This window comes from Excalfactoria chinensis, chromosome 5, assembly GCF_039878825.1.
Source record: "Excalfactoria chinensis isolate bCotChi1 chromosome 5, bCotChi1.hap2, whole genome shotgun sequence".
Lineage (NCBI taxonomy): Eukaryota > Metazoa > Chordata > Aves > Galliformes > Phasianidae > Excalfactoria > Excalfactoria chinensis.
The window spans coordinates 29,092,115-29,114,641 of record NC_092829.1 but is presented as its reverse complement, the minus strand read 5'-3'; the positions used below and the strand labels follow the sequence as shown (position 1 = coordinate 29,114,641).

Genomic DNA, 22,527 nt, shown 5'->3' with positions numbered 1-22,527 from the left:
TGAACAAAGTCAATCCAAACACAGAAAAAAATTCCATCATGACTGCTTTATTACTGGACTTTTCTGGCTTAGGCATCCCATCAGCAGCTGTTGTTACACCTCTTTAGCAGACTACCAGAGCCTTTGGTACCTAAGTTTTCCTAAGAAACTCCAACAAGAGAAGAAAACCTGTGCTTTTCAGGACTTAACAAGACAGCTGAATCAGCTTGGAATTTCCAAAGATCCAGGTGTAGGCTCACAGCGTACTGGTGTTTCTCAGGGACACCATTAACAGTTACTTAGTGAAAATTGCTCTGCTGTAATACTGTCTTCCAAACGTGAGATGAATAACCTAGCTATAGAATTAATGGTTAAATGAATAGAGCACACAAATATATTTGGATTTCTGTAACATCCAATGTAGTGTAACAGAACCTTAATTTTATTAAAAAACTACATCAGATTGGATAAAGACTTAATCATCTAAGCTAGGAACTGCCTGGAAGTCTAAGAAAAAGAGAATGATGCCATTCAGAGTTACTGATAAACTCCTGAGTTCTGTTACATGTTAGACTTTTATCACAGTCTACTCCATTGAAGTGTCCTTATAGCCTAGATACACCTTGCAAGGTTTCATAATTCAGACCCTTAAGGAGCAAGCTAGGCTAAAAACAATTTCCAAAGGAATATGGAGTACAGCAGTTCTTGAAAGGTCTGACTGCAAATTACAGGAGCAGTAAGCATACAAGCACAGCATACTTCATCACACAGTATCCCCACAAAGAAATTACACTGAACAGGGAGTAAAATCTCCACAAAGAGATATGGAAAACTTGAGTCTTAAGACAGACTACCAAAATGCATGAAGAAAAAGCTTTTAAAACTGGTGGGGAGATGGAATATCGATAATGAAAAACTGAAACAATAGTTATCACAGGTTGCATATTTCATAGTATTTCTGCCATCGAATGACTGACGTTCCATATGAGGTGAAGACTTCATTTTTCCTCACTATGGAGCAGGCCTGAAGTGACAGACACTGTAAAAAGAGTTTCTGTGGCTCAGTAACCACATGAAAAAGAGTTTTATACTGTTAAAAAAGCATAGAAGTGCTCCCTTCCTCATAAGGAACACGACCAGAAATCCTGGTGGTCTGGAAAGGCACTATTTAAGGCAGGGAGGATGAAAATAATAATTCTTCATAGTTGAAGTAATCAAGTATTAAATGAAAATTGTTATGTGAAATATCTCAATGGATTTGAGTCAATCTGAGGGGAACACGAGTTGCTGTGAGAATACATCTATAACATCACAAACCCCACTGTGTAACAAGCAACTCGCTTCATAAACAAAAATGAACTGGAAACAAACCAACAGACAAAGCATATGACAACTACAAAACAGTGCAGAATAGGAAGATTGTAAATGCTCCTTAGGACAGAGAAACTAAAATGTCGTCTGTGGAAATAACATTGAATTTGGAATTTTGGAATTTGGGAAGTGAAATATTTGAAGAAAAATTCACACTAAAGTCAAGGGAGAAACTATGAGGAAACATCTGCAGGGATTTTCATGATAGGAAAGAGCTCTTCTGAGCTTCTTCTCTAAAAGCACTGTCTTAAAATTTCAGAGCTGACAATTATCTGCTGTGCATTTGAACTATTTGTGAATATACACAGAAACAGCTCCAAGAATTCCAGGCTAGATCAGTCTAGCCAGGTTGACCGCCCACTGCTGTTATCTAAGTAAATAAAACTAGATTTATATGGAGGTTAACATGACTTCTGAGCTACAGGAGAGATGTAGGACAAGACAACAGTCAGAAGACTGCTAAGAGATAGGAAAATTAATTTTGCAAGAGAATAAATACAAAAATAGAGAAGATGTAAGACAGAAGACTACACAGAGTGCCTGAATGCATTTTTCCCTTGTACTGACTGACAGCAATAGAGAATAAGTTTATATATCAAAAGGAAACCTAGTGACCAAAAATTTATTACATTTAAATATTTTGTAACAATTAGTGTGTATGTTCATTAACATCATGTAAAAACTTTGTAAGCACTGTAGTTCCAAGTGGAAAATGTCTGCATCTGGAAATACAAAAGTTCCCCACATAACTTGGACAACGTCTAATACCTTGGTATCTGCCCAACAACATTCATATATCAACAAAAAGATTATGAGCATTTCCAATATGGACTGAAATGGTATACCCATAAACAATATGCAATATAAGGATGGTAAAATAAAAAAAAAAAAGTTACATCTACAGAATTAAGCCTCTACTTTTGACCAAGAACTGTCACGGTAGTTGAGGGATCACAGTATTCATTAATTACACCTACAGTAGTTTCCTTCAAATTCAGAGGTCCACTGAGTGTTTAGGTTTTAATCTATCCACATTCACTTCATTGCTTGTAGACATACAGACAAGGAGGCAAAGGATACTCCATCTGCTTACTTCTACACCCACGACTGTAAACAGAAATCCTAATATCTAACTTGAAAGTTTCTCCTCATCGACTCGCTAGACCTTTGTACTAAATTAAGGAACCTGAGAAAGATACTCAAAATCAGACAGCATGAATACCCTTTCATCTAAGTCATCTATTTTGTTTCAAAAAAAAATCATAATAAATCATTGACACTGTGCAATAATCTTGTAGTATTCAGATGTAGTGTTCAAAATACAAAGTGATGGGGGAAACAGTAATTTTGATTTTTGGAACTTAATCACAAATTTCTGAAACATTATACTGGGCACTTAATTTAAATGTAATCAATAAAAATAATTTAACTTTAAGTAATTATTTGGGCTGCAAATTATCTCAGAAATCAACTCTATCTTGTACAGTACAATAGCAATTATGTATCAGAAAGCAGAAAGCTGAGCATTCTAACTGAAACTACAGAAAGATTAAGGAGAAGCAGGATTTAATCATTTCAATTGAAATACAACCTGATGGATTGCTATCACTGATCTTCCACAATCAGATTCAACTGTTACTATGTTTAAAATCAGGTCTTAGAGATGATATCTCACTATGTCATGATTAAATAGTTTAAAAATTGAATTTACAGTTCAGTAATGACATGTGAGCATACTGTAGAAGCACCATACACACAAGATAATAAAAACCACTGATTACACACTACACGAGTTTTATTAACTCATTCCTATAATGAGTTTTTTCTGAAAGTTTTTCATTGCATGTTTCATGTTGACATTGAATTTTTCCATTCCAAATGGATCTACCTCCTTGATCCAAAACAGATGCAATATTTTACTTACAACACATTGGAAAACTGATTTTCTTCCCTTTAAACACTTATACCAGTGTGTTGCTATTATCTAGTGTAAGATTAAAACAACTAGGATCATTTTAAAAACGGGTCACTGTAACATCTAATCTAGACAAACAAATCATCAGCACCTGTATTTAATAATTAGTTTGAATAACAGCAATGAACCAATATAAGGAGAACACCAGATATCATAATAAGTTCTCATTTGTGCCCCAGCACTCCTTGAGAATCTGTAATTCATTTTAAGCAGTTTGAAATGCTTCCTTCAACATTACTACTCAACTCTGCATAGAGTTAATAAATCAGAAAAACTGGAACAGAAATTTCACCTTCTTTTTACACAGTACTGGTATACAGTCTCATAAACCATAATGCTACTCTGAAGGTAAGAGACCAGCAGAATCAATGCACTTTTCATTTTTGTGTTGCTTTAACAACGTGAATCATCTGTAAATTCACTTTCAGTAGCTAATACTCCCTAAGTTTTAGTTAAGGTTTCTAGTATACAATCTAGAATCATCAGAAGCATTTCGTTTACATTTTTCTTTTAGTTACACGGCAAATAAAAAGCATTTAAATATTCCTAGTGAAAACAAGTTAAACTGCAGTCTCAGGTTGAACAGAATGCTTTTGTAGATAAAGAAGATTGTAGGCATGTTATGATGGGCTAAAAACTACTCTTAAAAGTGTATGCAATCATAAACTCAAAAGTTCTTAAGTGAAAACTAAATACTCTAAATTATAGAAATAAACACTTCAGGCATTGAGTTGTGTTTCTGCCCTTCAGTGAACTTAAGCATATCAAAAGAGGTATGTGATTTTATAAGTTCAAATCAACCTAATTTAAAACAACAAAATACCAAGTAATTCAATTATCATTTCATGGCCATGAAGTTATTTGGTTAAGTTTCATTCGTGTAGGTATTTTGTTTTTTTCCTTACCTGAGATCCACAGAAGTGAAAAGTAACCGAATTTCCTGTGCAACATTTACTGATGCAGGTTACTTCCATTTCTGCCCACTTAGCTTTTTCGACAGTGTGGTTTCAAGAGAAGCAATAGCAGCTTTACACCGTTTTTCTCTCCTATAATCTATCTCCCATTACCTAACCTATGAAGTTGTCAATGCAGAAGCCTTTAAGAGAGAATTAAAGAACCCTTTCATTTCACTTTTCTTGCATGGGACATAGGAAATGTGACATGTATGTTTTTGCTTAGCAGTGCTGCACTGCAGTGCTAAGGAACATTACACCAGGGCTGTTAGAATTGTTTTGTTTCTACTGGAACTGGAAATCCATTTTACTATGTCACATTTTAGTATGAAAACTGTTTTGTGTCGGAAACAAAGGTCATATTAATTCTCTTGTGTTGCACTCCCTATAGCATATTCTTCTTCCAAATCACCTCACCTGTCTAGAGATACTGTGCAGTTAAGACACAGAAGAAACTTCAGAAAGAATTAACATTCCCACCCCACAATTTATACATTTCTACATTAAAGCGCATGTTTTTCTTATTCCAGAAGTAACTCACCTCTGGGGTGACATCTCGTGGTGCAAACCCTGTTCCTCCAGTAGTTAAAATCAAATTAAGTTCCTTTTCATCACACCAATCTATCAGCGTCTCCTGAAAGAGAAGATGAAAGCTGCCAGACTTAGCAAGTAATACCTGGGATACATCTACCTCAGAAAACATGCAAAGAATTGTCTTGAAAATAAATAGAGACACATAAAATAAATGGAGGGAATTGTAAAATCACTCATGGCATTTTCAACAAATACTAAACCGCTACTACAACAAACATATGGCAGAGTAATACAATCAGTCATAATATTTTTGGAATTGGAAACCGGAATTCTGTTCTCAATCTCTTGTCCTAAAATGGAAAACAAGAACTCCTGGTTGTTCATTTATATTAGTGTTTAATTTGATTCTGAAATATAAACACAATTCTTCAACACACATAAGTAGGATACATGTATTTAATTTGGGTTATATGCTTGATTCTTATAAAAATAACTTTAGTTTCTGTCTTTGCTCTACTTTTTAGCAGCCTGAACAAAGCAAGATCTACTTACTTGTAAGTTTGACTATTAGAAGATGCAATAATACACCTGATACCGCAGCCCATATGCTGCTCCTTGCAACTATCTTTTCTTTATTTCTTATATCATCTCAATGGTACAGCACATGCTGATCCCAAAGCTGGAATAAGAAAACTTAAGAGATCTGTCATGTACATTTAATATCTTGAGTACCATAGAACTCATGATACTAGAAAAATGTTAAGTTCCATTTGCATTCATTTTTTAAATGACATTTTAACCTACTTTTCAAACTGTGACCAAAAAAACATGGCATAAGCAGAGAACGTATTTAGTCGCAGTATGATTATATCACTTATCCTTCATATGCTATAGTGCGCAAGCAAAGCAGCTGAGCATCTGCTTGGAGCTAAAAATTAACTGATGTGTACCCATGTATTACATAGCAGAGTAACCACTGGCAGAAATCACATTCATTACCTATACAGCTATCCTTATTCTCTTGAAGTTAAACAAAGGCAACTGCAGCGACTGATATCGCTAGTTTCAACAGTACCGATATGCATCAGAAAAGTTTAGGGTTTTATTCTGAAACAGATAATATCATCTCTGAGAGGTTATCATCTAAAGACATTTATCTTGACTCTCAGCACAATCAGGGAACACTTGAGAGAATTTGAGCATTGAAATGCTGTTTAGAAAAGTGAGAGCTCAACTTCATATATATACACACATATATGTATGTATGTATAAATTACCATAATCAGGAATAAATTGTGAGCACAAAACAAAGAGAGATACAGTGAGAATTTTATGAAACATTTATTTTTAGATAAAATAAAACCTGACAAAATCCAACAAGTTTTCAAGTGAAAATAATTCCTTCATCTGTTCTCATGCAGCTCAATCATACTCCAGTTAACAGGGGAAAAAGAAAATAAACAAGATTGTGATAGCATATAGAAAGCTACAGAAATTATGCTGACTTTTCACGTAAACTGACCATATCATTTGTTTCATTATCTTGCATGTAACTATTTACTGAGGGAAAAAGACTACTTGTGTTCATTTCCTTGCTGCTAGCAGTCCAGCCATATATGCCATTTGCTTTTCATAGGCACCGATTTACTGTATTTTCAAATCAGAATTCCTCCAGATCACTGATCTGATACTTGGCTTGATTGATGCTATACAAATAAAATTATTACACAGCAATTAGTGCACTAAGATAATCTAGTTACAAAATCCAAGGCCACAGGATACAATCCTATTGTACCACATGTTAGTTAATGTTATGAGTCATTTCAGTCAAGTAATAGCTACGTGACTTTCAGACATATATTCTTCAGCAAAGTATCTCAATGTCCAAAACACAGAACTGTCACTAAACTGAGTTACTGTACGTTGGGCGAGTCACAGAATCTTGATGAGTGCCTTCTGTGCTTAAAACATTTTAAAGGACTCAAGCATATCCTTCACCAAACCAACCAGCCTTGCTCAGAATTAGATAAGAGATTGAATATACATCATATGGTTTTTCAACAGCTATTCACAAATTTTTATTAAGTATTTGACATATTTATAGTAACTGTTTCTTTTTCACTATATCTGATGGATCCCTCCACGATACCTAAGAATCCTGCTTACAGAATTCTCAACAGGATGGTTAGAAAGTGGATGTTTTTTCAATATCCATTAAAATATCACTTTTTAATACATACAAATAAATGAACAGAATAAATAAATAGGGACTGCAAAGGCCCTACATGAAAATTCTGTATTTCTAAACACAGACCTTCTGAAACCCACTTGCTTTGTAAAATTACGTAACTTCTTTCTTCATAGATAAATCCTGTTTACTAGGATGAACTCTAAGAATGTATGTTTGAAAATGCAAGCAAAAGATATATAACTTTCAAATAAATGTTCTTAAACACGTAAGTTATTTACAGCATGTCCTTAAAGCTGTGATTACTCTCCTTAGGAATCCAGATCAAAAAATAAGAGTTGTACCAAACGACACATTGAATATCAACTTAATTTCCTTTTATGATGATATGACATCATCCTAATGAAGAAATTATCTGGAGTAAGAACATGGAAAAATAAATCAATACAGAGAAATCCTGCACAGTGGCAAATTTGGTAAGAAAACTGGATGCAATTCTGACCACTGAGTTTGAGGAACTCAGAAATTGGCACATTAGAATCTTACAAGAAATTCTGCTTGGTCCTGTGGCTGTAACTGCTCCAGACTCCAACTCAACACTGATATCATAAGAAAACATATTTCATCATTCATGAATCAGAAATTCACAACAAAACACACAAATTAAAAGCAGAAGAATAAAGATTAAGAGAGCCTTAAAAATGTTAAGTTACTCTTGGAATTAAGTTCTTCTTTTTTTCTTTTTCTTTTTTTTTTTTTTTTTTTTACCCTTTTTCTTGTGAAGATTCTATTTTTTACGCTCATGACTTTTCACTTATTTCTTGAAAGTTTCACTGACACATAAATGTATGAAGATACTCCTATGTGCAGAGCAACAGCTTTGCGAATAATCAATCATAAAATGGAAAATGCTTTAAGAATGCTAGAAAATGAAATACTAAAATACCATGAAAATACACCACACATTTTCTGGAACCTCCCCACCCTTTCTTTTCTTCCCCCATCAATAAAGACATAAAGTAACATAAATAGTAGGACTGTTTTTACAGCATAATAATTGCAGTCAAAGGACTTGGGTAACACCCAAGTATGCATTTCAATGTCTATAAACAGAGCTTTTGATCTTTTAATATTTTGCTGACCATTGTAGTCTTTGAAAACATTTGTGGTTTTCAGCATCACAGTCTATTTTTTGTTGAGTACTGCTTTCTAAATAGTAAGCTAACATTAGCCAGAAAGTAGTAAAAGTACAACTATTCTACTCAAATGAAAAGCTAAAAGAAAAAAATGTCATAAAAATGTACTCTATAAAAGATTTACTTTTTTACAAATGGAAATTTAATTGTGGGCATTTTTCATTATGAAATAAATTGCAGCTATCAAAAACTTCAAGGTTCAGCATAGCTATGAAGCTTGTAATGTAACCATTTTTAAAAGCTACTGTTCATTATAATTATTCCTAAAATGAGAAAGAAAAAAAGAAGGGGCTGAAGTGCAACGTTCAACAGAGTACACCAATGCAAAGTGAAAGTAAACCAAAGAGATGTGCAAACTCTGAAGTGTTTGCCCATTAAACCACCAGAACTGGGAGCGACAACGCTTTTTGAGGACTGAGATCAGGAAAATAAATTTCAAACTATTTCAGTAGAGAATGGTAAAGACATTATAGGTCACATGCAAGACTGAATCCAGCATGAGACATTGAAGAACTGCACTTCTGTTTTGTGATTTGCTCTTAGAAAGGTGAAATTCTTAATTCAGACTAATTACAGTGAAATATCAGTCATTCTGCAAACAAGAAAAACTGTGATTTGTTGGTATGCTTTAACAGACTGAATTAAAATCTAGAAGAGGGTGTAGATCAGATGCAAACATCAGTTTACATACGCAGCGTGGTACAAGAACTACCAGCTTCCTTCTGTAAGAATATCTGCCTCCACTGGAGGGTTGGCTGGTTCCACTGGAATTCTCCTAGAGTGGATACTGCACTCTGGAAGTGACAAAAGCTCACTGGAAAAGACCTGACAACTCCAGTGCAACGGTTTTTCTCAGATGTCACGATGAAGGGGTGGGACTTAGAGGCGTCAGAAGAGTCTGAACTAGATGTTTTGCAAGCATATCCAGTTTCTGAAGCAACTTGAATGTCTACCATGAATTTGGCAGATATATACATTCAGGTGGGCATGTACACACACATAACCATCTCTACATAATAAAAATTTACTAGCAAAAGCAATAAAGTTAAATGCATTTCATTTTTATTAGGTGTAAATCTCTTCCTCTAAAATGTTTATTAACTGGAATAAATATTAATGAATTTATAAACACTCAATGGTCTTTGTTAAGACTTTGTTTGAAACCACTGAAAAATTAAAAAAAACCGCCTCCTTGCCAATATTACTCTTCCCTCTCTGATTATTCCTATACAATACAAGTTTATATAGCAATTGGAATAAAAAGAAAAGGGAAAAAGCATATAACAATGAAATAAATTCCAAACTGCTCACACTAACCAGGAGAGATTAAAAATCAAAATTTTTCTCCCTAAAATGTGTTATTATAAGATTACAAATGGTTGGCTTTGGAGCCATAAGCCTCCCATTCATTGTGCGGAACAAGACATCTTTTTCCATACTTTCTTTCTCTTTGAATACATTAATGTTTAAGGTTGTCTAAGACTGTTTATTTGTGATTTTCTCCCCAGAACGTGAAAAGGCAAGCTGATGTTAAAGACAAGTAGATAATAACCTATAAATAGAGCACAAGTACAAGCTCATGGTGGTTTCACACACCACAAACTAGAAGACTCATCAATCTTTGCTGATTGTAACCAAGACTTGATAACCTCTTTCTTAATCTTTCTCAAAACACAGAAATGGCAACGCTACAGAAGGACAACTGTAAACATCTTTGAGCTGCCAAAACAATACTAAATGCTTCAAATGTAAGGAATCAGTAAAGCATGTGGGTCATTGTAGACAAAGGCAACACGTCTCAGAGAACTGCAAGTACCAACATGTAAGAGTCATATTCTCCAACAACCCTCCACACAGATAGCTGCATTTTACAGTCAATTGTACTGGAAAAAAGCACTCAGATCTTGCATGTGCATATTTATAAGCAGAGACAATCTGCTTCCCTAGCTTAAGCCAAGTTATTCCCTGCACCTACTTGTTCTGTTTAATGGGCAGTAAGTGGACTGGATTGAAAAACCTCTATAAGGTTTCTATAATTAAAAAGGGGGACCCAGCTGTGGAAAAGTGTTTAAATGGGAACATTCGCTTTTTTTCTGTAAATATGAAGTTTTACCTACAATACAATTGTAAAAATATAATTCTTATGAAACCCGTTTCAGTTCCTAGCTCCCTTTTCTAACAGTAATAAGTACAATCATCCATTTGACTTCACACATCTAGCCACAATTATTCAATTTAAATAAAATTCCAAACTTTTTTTTTTTTTTTTTTTTTTTCTCCTTCCAGTAGCTCTCAATGTAAATGGCAAATCAATACTATTCAAGATCTTTTAAGAAGTTTGGATTCGAGGACAAAGACATCACAGAGATAGGAAACTACCTCAATGTACCTAATGCAGTTTCTGGTATAAACACTCCCATGTGTCTGTTATTCACGCATATAATCCACAGAGTTAAAGAATGAATTTGTTTTTTAAAAAAAATCTCCCAGTTCACCTGTGAAAATACAGTAAAGAAAATTTACCTACCAATAGCTGATGTACTTTGAGATATTTAGTCCATATATATACTCTAAGAGTGGGCGAGCTTGTGGCCTGCCTTGAAGTGTCCTGGGAGGTGCGTTCTAGCGCCTCCCCTCGTCCTGCTTGGTGCATGAATTATAGGGCAGAGTGCATCCGCCACCACTTCAGTTCCTCTTAAATGCACAATCAAACCTGAAAGAGATCCAGAAAGAGGGGAAAGGCAGGTAGGAGACTAATGTACATGCAGACCATACCTCTCAAAGAACATCAGTTACTGACTAGTAACCTTTCTTCTTTGAGTCTGCATGTACATTCCAGCAGTGATGTACGCTCAGCAGTTACCTGTCTTTCACTGCCCAGCAGAAGTCCTGAGGCCCCAAACAAACAACTGCAGCACCACTTCACTGAAGGCTGAGACAGCCCTAGATGATTTATATAGATTTATATAGATGATTTATATGGTTTAGCGAAGAATTTTTAGAGTTAGGGTATTGGTTAGGCTGCGGTTGGACTTGATGATCTTCCAGGTCTTTTCCAACCTGGGTAATTCTATGATTCTATGATTCTAGATTCTATCATACTAACACACTGCTAGAGGGAAGCAAAGATGGAACTCCAAGTGACTTCATGGCAAATATACTAATACCATGCAACACAGATACTAAGTTTTCTCAGGGTTCTGAAGGAATTTGCTTTGGCCACAGAGGGAAGTCCAAGTCACAATTCCACACACAGCCAGATAACCATCTGAACAACTGTTGTGTGAAGCAAGTTGAACTTCTGGACATTCCCACAGCACAACAAGCAAGCAAACAAAGTAAAAGAATTAGACCTGTGTGAAGAAAAACAATTGGGTCCTAATGAAATCAAGAATGTGAAACATAAAATTCAAGAAGCATAAGACCCAGGCACGAGTATTAGAGGACTCATTGCCTGGCTGCTCTTGGAACCCTGCTACCACTTCAAGAAGGAATTTTGGATGACCGAAGAAAATACCTTACATAGGTATGGAATTAGTAAAATGGCAGTCACAAGGATCTGTCTTCTCCAGCAGATGGCTGAGTCATAGAATGCACCACTTTCACAGACAGAAGCAGAAGGAATAAGAATTTCAGAGCTTAACAGAGGAGAAGGAACCATATAAGACAGTGCTTTTCCAAGACAAGACTACTGTATCATAAATAGTCCGATATGTCAAGATCAATTCCTTTAGGAAACTCAATGTTGAGGTGTGAAAAAGTGAATGTGTTCAAGCACTGAGAGTAAACATATAGCCTCAGCAAACTACAACAAGAAGTCAAAAGAACTACCTAAAATAAATAATCCAACAGATCTGAGATCAAAGCAGCAACAGACATATCATACAGACAGTATACTTTTCCTCTAGAGAATGTATGTCTAGACCATGAGTGTCTCACCTTTTGACTTGCCTGGGCCACACTGAGTAAAGAGGAATTGTCTTGGGTTGCATATAAAAAATATAATATAGTACAGTAACATATATAGTAACAGAACTTTTAAATATATATATGTGTATGTGTGTGTGTGTGTGTGTGTGTGTGTGTGTGTGTGTGTGTGTGTGTGTGTGTATTTCAAAGCATTTTTAAAAGATAGCTACAAAAACTCAACCAGAAGAATATTTGACCTTCTTTTGTGAAACAAATGCATCTGTCTGGTTTGATGGAAGTGGCTGCAATTCTCAGTGAGTTCTCAAGGTGTCTGTCAGATATTTTTGATGAAATTTCACTTTTCCCCTACTTCATTACAAACATGCAATGCCAGAAAGTGATGACATGAAAAGATGGGATTGTGAAGTGAGGAACATTTTTCTATGGTAAGATTGGGCTTATAAAAGCCTTGTAAAGAGAGAATTTTAAATTCTTGAGTTTAAGATCTGATCACAAACACACTACATTTGAAAATTTGCAGGCAATGTATTTATGTCAACTTAAAACTAAGTTGCAATTATACCAAAAAATCGACTTTTTTTTTTTTTTTTTTTTTTTTCCCCCCAATCTTGTAACCTCCTCTCAAATTCTTTTTGTTGTTGTTGCTCACAGGACTGTGTTTGGCCATTGTATTAATACACATAAAATTATTGTAACTTGAACATGCCATAATTTGAGGTTCATTTCAAACATAGTTATGATTTGAAACATGTCACAGACTACTTGATTTTTCACCTCAAAGATGCACGTTTTGCTCATTTAAATGAGTGGTAAAATCCACCAAAACAGCCTGTGAGCCATTTTTAATTTTCATGTTCTGGCACAAATTTTCCTTTTGATTCTATAAATGAATTGACTTCATTTCAGAAACCAAAATATCTTTTTAGCACTTTACTTCAACTTGAACTCTTTCCTTCAGAAAAATAAATGATGTCCCCATAATCAACATCAATACTTCTAAGGAAATCCTAGAATTTGCAATGATTAAAAACCTTGGACTTTATGAATTTCATAGCTTTGATTACAATTTGCATTTCCTCATCCATTTTTAAAGCTTTTGCACTTAAATTAGAACCCCTTTTTTTAACCAACCATTAAACTAAATCATTTTCATGTAATTTTCACTGCTTCATACATATCAAGAAATTTAGATGAGATATGAACTTACTACAATTTATCATCATCCTGAAACTGCCCAGATTAATTCAGAGAAGTGTTAATTTGCCATGATGAAGCTTAGTAGAGAAACAATAAAATCTGTTTCCTCAGTTTAAATTAGACGGGAATTATCTGTGTTCATCTTTCCAGAGTAATGTAAAATAAAAACACATTTGCACAGAGACCCTGCCATTTGATTGAGAAAGGATCCTTGTACAGATCAGGTCACTACAGGTGAGTATACGAAGATATTTTTCCTTAAAGAAACTATTGCCACAGATAAATAAGGATAAAGTTACAGAGAACTATTTTTAGACAGTAAATTATTTTCCAGGTGCAAAGACCAATGCCAAATGTGGCTTCCTGAGAACACCAAAACATCTAGAAGAAAACCACTTCTTTCCAAACTAAGCAGTGCTCTTTGTTTCTCCAGATACACAGAAGGTAAGAACACTTCGTGATGATAAATTACTTCAGTAGGGATAGATCAACAAGAAAGAGAAAGGAGGAAAGAGGACTGAAGTATTCTGGAACTGATCAGGCTGTCTGCACTTCTCCGTTATCTGTTGATTAGAAGTCACCTTAGATATCATGAAAATGACCCTTAAACGGAACATGGAAAGGATAAAAATCAGTTCAGATTCATCAATGGTTCTTAATGCAAACAACTTGATGACTGCTGCTGAAGGCAATGAAAAATAACTAACAGTGACTATTACAGAAATATCCTTCTTCTGTGAGCAAATAATAGAAGACTAACAGAATGAACTAGTAATAGGCTACCTTGCTGATTAGGATATTGTTCATTCCTGAACTGCAGAGCATTAGAATCCAAAGTCTACAAAGTATTAAGACAACCTTTTGGCATTTATTTCTGAACAAAAAGGCCATTCTCTCAAAGGGAAGACTTTTTTCAGGGTTTAGGGTATGCAAAATGTCTCTTTTAAACTCAAAGGATTATAGCTGTTACCCACGATATGAAGTGAAAACTATTACTAAAGAGCACGATTAGCTATCTTCTACTTCCATTGCAGCTTGCAGAAGTGTCTCAGCACTAGCTGATCCCACTGCAATCAAATGTTTCAGCTGATTATTACAGTCAGGAGAAAATCGATGCAGAGCAATTCACACTAGAATTACATTTTTTCCCCTTAAGAGCTGAAGCTTTCTGGTCATTTCTCTCATGGAACATTTTTAAAAGATGTTAATTTCTTTTTGATACATACTAACAACAAAATTACTTGGAGTCAGGTGGTAATAAAAACATTCAAAATCCAACAGAGACTTCAAAATCATCTTCCAACTGTTTCTGCAGCTGGTATAACTAAAGCTAAAGTCTGCCAGGAAACCGAGGTTGTTCAAACATATCTTAATGGGTATGGGAAATCTCTCAGGCAAAATAACATGCAGAATGTCAAGCAACCTACAGTATATTTGTACAGTTATGTGTACTGTAATTTCTATTGTTTCTAAGGCCCTAAATTACTGGAAATAATTTAGTATTATACAGAAAGATATGCCAACATTTTGTTAGATGATAAGGATAATACCTACATGAATGCATAGAATATATTAAAATATGAAATATATAAAGAAATACATCTTTGTGACTTTGCTGAAGATAACTTTGTAAGAAGTATGCCTAAACTGGCAGGGTTGCTGCAAATGGAGTAAAAAGAAACTTCATAGAGCAATTGCTTCAAGGAAGCAATCAAGCTAAATCTTATCTCAGAAAGTTATCAAGACCATAGAAGTTAAGTAGGACATGAACACAGTTCAAATCAATACATGTAAAGAACTGGAAAGGACAATTTCAAACTGAATCACATGCCATTTCTCATTTTGGTGGACAGATGCCAAACTTCACTTGCTGAAATTTAAGAGCCATAAAAGAGATACTAATCTGTACTATCAGAATGAGACAAATATAGAACACTTTCTGTTACAGGAAGAACAATCTTCACAAATACTCGCAGTGATCATATTGGGTCTTTTGACTCCTGCAGAGAAAGTCTTGTTACACTCAGAAATGCTTTACAGTCCCAAAATTCAAACATGCCAGTTCTAACCAAAAATAATGGTTTCACAATTGAATTTTGAAACAAACACTACTTATTTCAGAATAAGAAACACCTGCATGAAGAATTTCATATTTACAGGTACTCTTAACAGTCAATCATGAAATGAACTATTGCTTAATTAATTAAACGGTCTGGCACTGAATATATTTGTACCATATGCTCCAGTTGCAAAAGCAAGAACTGTGCCAGAAGCAAAAGCTGCAGCACTGAGGGAATAGTAAAAGACAAGTGAAGCCCTTACAGGGTCTGCTTCAAGAGGAATTAATGATTTACCAAGTCTAACTCCTTAGCACATGAAAAACCAAACCCTGAAGTATCCTTTTTATGAAATGTTTTTTCTTACATTTAAGTTCTAAACCCCAAATGACTTCTATCAGGCTAATCTTAGCAGATGTTTCCCACTATAGGCAATGGTTTTGAGAGAAGTATTTAAGAAAACATTTTACAGAGTTATTTTAAATTTCTTTCACTTATATTATCTGATGTTTTTATTAAACCTTCATAACTATCTAGATGATGTCATTCTTTTAAGCATGACAGTTAACATACAGATGCTGCAATTACTCATTACACTTTCATAAACAGTATGTCATGCCTCCCTCCTCCTGTTTCCCTCAGAAAAGAACAGAGATAATACATTTATGCTTTTTTTTTTTTTTTTTTTTTTTTTTTTCCTCCAGTAGCTTTCCAAATGGATAAACAGGGAGACTCAGTAATTATAGAAATGTTTAGGGAGTGCAGTTGTAGGTACAGCAGGTTCCAGCTGAAAAAGTGCATTCCCATTGTTACCCCTGCACTTGAATCAGACAGTAAGTGGAGCTTATGCATATGAAATGTCTGCTGCTTCACAGGAACAGAGCCCTCCCTGCTAAAGCATGAGTCACTTCTAGAGCTGTGAAACCATGGAAAGCCCTCTGGACTAGGAAGTGCTTGTTCGTTATTTTAAAGATGCAGGAAGACACAAACAGTAACCTTTAAAACATTGAGTTATTTATATATTAAAAAAAAAAAAAAAAAAAAGTGGCACAAGAAGCTTGAGTTGTTTCCCACTGTGCACCACCTGCACTATACACACACTATTTTTAACATAGGGTCTCTAGCATGAAAGCATTTATGTAAGTAATTTTTGTCATTTTTTTAATTGCAAAATTTCCCTTTCTGGACATGTTACAGTCACACTGCAGTCATCTGTTCAGTGCAGTTTATAATAAAGGCATCAACTCAATAGTAAGTAAAAATATCACATTGCCCCTTTGAAAGAGTTGTATCAGCTCCCACACATTCTACTTTGAGGATTATGATGCATGCAGTGCACGCTATCTCTGGACTACTACTTTCCGTTGCAGAGACAATTGCCACTTTACTGCTGAGACTGAGGAAGAGCCTACAGTCAGAATAGTCATCCAGATAGTATTTTCAGTAACAGAGTAGGTGGAATTAGCATATAAAGAAAAGCATGCCAGAAACTGTATCTGTGAGCAAGAACTGGGCAATGCCCTCTGAAATTAAGGGCCAAACAATCTCCCATTTACAACCTTTCTAATATTGCAGCAATCCTGATCCAGAGGGCACAGTAGACGAAGGAGCTAGTAATCTACCTAACAGTTATCTGCACGGGCAGACGGAGAGCTGTGTTGTGTCCAGCACTGTCACTGGGCCTGGGTCACACTGCCTAGATCCTCTGGCTGAAGAGGAAGCTCAACAGATCACAGTACCAGAGGGGCCTGCAGGCAGCTCTCACTGGGTGCAGAAGGTCACAGCATCACCCTGGCCTTGCTACCAATGTGGCAAGAGTTTCTAAAGAGGACATCCTTTATGCATAGTTATCTGCCTGTAAGAGAAAAAGAAAGTAGCTCAAAGGACCTATAAAAGGAGGAACTTATACACGCAGACGCAATCAGAGCACTTTGCCACGGAGAAATCCATCTGGGGATTCATCCAGTTTTGCACAGACACAGGGTTCCCAGCATCTGATGGGATGTAAAATTTATTTCCTATCTATTCTGACTTGTGAAAGCAAATATTTTATTAGCCACTTGTTGCTGGGCCTTTTTAGAGAGATCCAGAAAGAAGCCAGTATCATTTTTTTTCCCTCTGTCTTCCCCCACACACTGCAGAACAAAAAACTGACACATTGAATCCCTTCGTTATTTCAGTGCTTGCAGCTTCTGATTCTTAAAGCAGGAGAAATCCTTGCTTCTTTCCTGCAGTTATTAAGTCATTTCTGTCTTTTAAGACTTATCTCTACAGGCCTAGTAATATCTCTTATATTAGAACACATTAAGAAAGATTCAGGATCTTAATAGTTACAGATGTGTGACTTAGGACCAACTCTAGCAGGAAACTCAGAATTCCAAAGGAATGTTATCTCAAGAGCTTTTATACTCGCACCTGTGAATCTAAGTGCAGTACTTGATACTTTGTCCATTTAGGACTTCTAATTTTGCAACTGTAATCATCAGTACCGATTGAATCTAAAATACGGAGCCAATTTCCAGGCTAGTGTAGCTATTATCTCATAAATGCCAGAGATCATGTAGTAGTCCATTAATTCTATAGGTGCTGTTACAGCTTTCACTTCTAACTCCAAAAACATTCTATACATTTTTGGTCTGTCACCTTCATTTCAAAATACCTCTACGTTATCATAAGAGAATTGGCTACAGCAAATATATTTCACTGGAAATAACAGCACATTACACTCTACATAACTTTACTAATAAAAACACCTGCTTTTCTATCTCATTCTTTGGCTACTAGGAAGTTTGAGTTTGATATATTGTGGCCTTGAACATCTATAGAAAAAAAAAAAAAGTAATAATGATGATGTAAGTGATGCACTTACAAGCAGCTTGCCATTTCTTTTAAATATATTGGATTGAAGGCTGTAACTAGCAAGTTACCGTCCAGCCATCCACATTTACAGTAATGATACTATTTTGCACAAGAAACAAGTGCAGGGTAACATTAAGCAGACTTCAGCCCTTTACGATCCTTTCTGGGAATGACGCTTTTGTGGGGAAATTGAATTTCTCACTAATCTACTTCTAGAAAATTTTCCATCAGTAATCTCTTTCCTTTGGATTGATTTCAATGTCCGTCTTAGCTTTGATAAAAAACTGTTTAATTCTTTTGCAGACTCTGGATGTTACCTTCATTTTCCTGTCAGTAATAAAAGACTAAGGAGAGGTGTAAACCAGAATCTCATGGAGATTTGTGTTAAAGAGAATCAGCACCAACCTGAGAACTGTTTTAAGTTATCTTTTCCTAGAAGGGACAGTAGAAAGATTGTTTATACTGCAGTTTCAGTTTTAAGCTAATTTTGCTGCTTTTACTTTCTATTTGAACTTACAGACAGCATAAAACATCTACCCAGACAATATTTGTTAGGGAGTTTCACAGAATCATTGCGTCCTTGATTATATGAAACTCCCTGACAAACAACATTTGAGGCACTGCATCTTATTCCTGATTTTGAAACCTAGAAGGTAAAGTAACTTAAGTGAAACATATTATGCATGCAGAGAAAAACAAGGATACAGTTCGTTAACTCTGATGAATTAGGTTGTACCTGTTGATGACAGAACATGTTCTTAGTATACTAAGATCATAAAAAGGGATAAAAATTGAAGACAGCTGATCATTCCTTTATACCACGTTTCAAACATATTCAAAATTCATAGTTATAAGGACAATTATATTTCCTTCAGCTTTCTTTTTCTACTATTTAACCACCCTCTGAAGGCAAGCTGTTGTATGTAAAACAGTTCTCTTCAGCTCTCATTTTAAACTTAAGCATCTTTCCTCAAATCAGCCTGAAGACAAAAGTCTGTTGCCTTTTACAGCCTACGGGTACTCAGTAAAACTAAAGCATTAGCTTCAGTGTCCCAAATGACACTCGCCTTTATTTTTACAACTGCCTTTTTCTACATATCATTATTCCCCATACATTTTTATTAAGGTACAGAAGATGTTCTTTGTTCCAAATACATAAAGAACTGTTTTCTATTTTTGTCAACAAAGGACAAGAATTTTAAAACATCTTGATGTTAAGCTGTTATCTTATAAGATATACTTAGACACACAGCTTCATATTCAAGACAGACAAATGTCATGTAGTCCTCACTTTTCTCAAATGAGATTCAACTACCATGACCACTTCACCGGTAAGAATGCAGAAGCAGCCTTTCAAATGACAGTACTAAGCAGTACAATTTCCACAGGCAAGCAGACCATTTCATTTGCATTCAGTAGAGTGGTTTTTATCATCATACTAACGAAGCAGGACATGGAAACTGTTAGAGTATTTGTAATCTTTAAATACAAGGCTGCTTTGACAGAACATAACAACAGTAACAAAGCAGATGATAAATAACAAGAGGAAACAGAAATGGCAGCCTGTACAGAAATGTCACAAGCAAATATATGTTACTTTTGCAATCTTAACACTCCACCTAAGTTTGTCACAATGATGAGGCATCTGAAATTGAACACAAACATTTCTGACAGAACAGTCCTAGAAATCCTTGCATATTTTTTTATGTGAAAATATTTTAAAAAGTAAAACTCGGCAACCACTGCACCTTTACTGAACTCTGATGACTCAGTGGCATTCGCTTCTTTATATATTACTCTAAGGACAGTGAAGTCACATCATTTCTGAAACTCCTACTGATAATTCAAAAGGTACAGAAATGCTGTCACAGGAAATAAAATCAAAATGCTAGCTATTTTATCACAAGGGTATCCAGAAAAAGAATGTATGAAAAGCTCAAGGACAAAAATACTGAAAAAGAGAAACATCCAACTTTAACCTTCTATGAGTATTTAACTTGAAGCGTATCATGTTTCTTGCTTAGATAGGTGTGTGCTAGGAAACATTTCCACATAGTGATCAAAGATATTCCAAAAAAGCAAATATTCAGACTTCAGTCACGGCAAGCTACATCAAGGGCATTCTAATATCAAAGTATTCTGTTAGCAATCTACTTTAGTTCCAACCATAATTATTTCAGATAACTGACCAGCCTGATCTCACTTCCTTAGGCAACTGATGCCTGCACTCAAGATGGGCCCATACAATTCAGGCAATAATTGCTCCCTATACTTCTATCAGGCTTCTCACCCTGTGACATCACTTCTTAGCTCTCAAAAGTATACACCATGAAGATAAACCATGCCACAGACTAACATAAACATATACTGGCCAATTATAAAATATGGTGGTTATCAACATTTATTAACACAGTAAGGCTTTTTATCTTGCAAAAGCAACGTGGAATGTTCTTGAAAAAGTTTTATTGTTGTTGCTGTTTTTTGTTTATTCCCTCCTGTGTGCTTTTAGGAGCCAATTCTATTCCTTTCAGCCTGCAAATTTTATCTGGATCCTTTCAACCCATTATTGTCAGGAGAATCTTCCATAAAACAGGTACTAATATGTCCAAGTAACACCTCTGCCTTTATTTTTTCCTGTAATTTTGCAAACATCTCACACGCAATACTGAATGCTGGGTGATTTTCAGGAGCTTATGACCAGAAAGGCAGTATAAAAACTAACTTGACTTGGAACACCTGATGTATGTAAAACAAAAGTGGGGGAGAATTCAAAATCACTCTTAAGAATCCTATCAGCTGTGGAGCAATTAGTACTGAGCAGTCTAGAAACCAGCCAAAAAATCGTGGCTGTTTTCTCTGCTTGCTACTTGTCATGGTTTTATGGTCATCAGTATTCCACATCATAACACCATGTAGTGTACTGGGAATTAAAGTATTAATGCCCCAGTTCTGCATACCAAAGAGAAGAAACTATGTTCCCCAGAAGACTATTTGCTGTGCTGCTATCATTCCTGCACAGGGTGGAATGCATGTAAGGCATTGATGGGTCATCTGCAGCTTTTCTCTTCATCTCTCCTTGCTGCTGCCTGTCCTGACTACGCACACTACTTCAGTATTACTGTAAGGCCTACAGCTTTCAGATACTCTCTCATTATATTTGATTTATTAGCTTCAATTCTAATTATATTGTATTATAGTGTGTTATCTTGCATTCTGATACCATATTTAGTATATTAATTTGTTTCTCCTTAGATCGTTGCCACTGTTTGTTTTTTTTTAATTATTTTGGAGTCACACAGTATCATAGTATCACAGTATCGTGCGAGTTGGAAGGGACCTTAGAGATCATAGAGTCCAACTCCCAGGTTTCGAACCCTCTGCGTAGCGAAGCGGCACTTCTACCCCCTGCGCCACAGGGGGGATTCGAACCCCGGGCCACCGGTGTTGCAAGCAGCAATTCTACCACTGCACCACCAGGGCACACAGTCCCCTGTTTCCCTTTTCCGGAGGTGTGGATTTTGTGAAATCCCTCCGCCCCACTAGTCAGAAAACTGGGCTGAACCAACCTGTAAGCCACTGACACTTTTGTGATGCTCCCTGAACCGGTACATTATTTCAACAACTGAGGTTAGTGGTATCCAAACTGGGCTGCACACACTCTAGGAGATAGACAAGATGATCCACTGGCATGCAGGAAGAAAATATTAGAATGTTAATAGCAGATGAGTATAAATTAAAGATAAATAAATATACATCTACTGGGGGTGCACGTTCACAAATGTTTTCCTACTACTGGTGCACATCGTTGGCCTAAACTATAATTTTGTTTGAGACAGCCTGCCAGCATGGCTGGGCGCTCTTATGAAGCTTAGGCAGTAGCAGTGCATTTGTAATAATGGTGCTATATTACAAATCTCTAATTGTCTGTAATGTTAATATATTGTAGTATGAGAATATGTCCTGGAGGCTGAGGACATGTCTACTACAGCCTGCTAGTTCAAAACAGTTGCATACTTTTGATAACTGCCTGCTTCCCAGACTTTGGTTCATATCACAAAGTAGGCTCTGGACTGTCTGAGGTGAGATGAGACACTTATCTGGTATACTCAATAACACAGATAATTCGTTTAAAACTTTATATACATTTTACATACATTTTATGTATGTTCTGAAATAAAGATTCATCTGTAAAAAATCTCATCTAAATCCATCTTTTGCATCTGACAATAAAAGCATCTGAGCAAAATGCCTCTAGCCACATGGTCCACCACATCTGGTTTACACTATA

The 22,527-nt window shown here is 35.7% G+C and overlaps 1 protein-coding gene across 31 annotated transcripts in view; it reads right to left on the bottom strand.

Moving 5' to 3' along the window:
* The window catches only part of GPHN (gephyrin), a 240,785-nt gene that overhangs the window by 113,754 nt on the left and 104,504 nt on the right, over window positions 1-22,527 (bottom strand). For all 31 annotated transcript variants that reach the window (XM_072337125.1, XM_072337092.1, XM_072337096.1 and 28 more), the window contains exon 4: window positions 4,820-4,912. In XM_072337125.1, coding sequence (XP_072193226.1) covers window positions 4,820-4,912 — 93 coding nt within the window. The remainder of the gene's footprint in view (window positions 1-4,819; window positions 4,913-22,527) is intronic.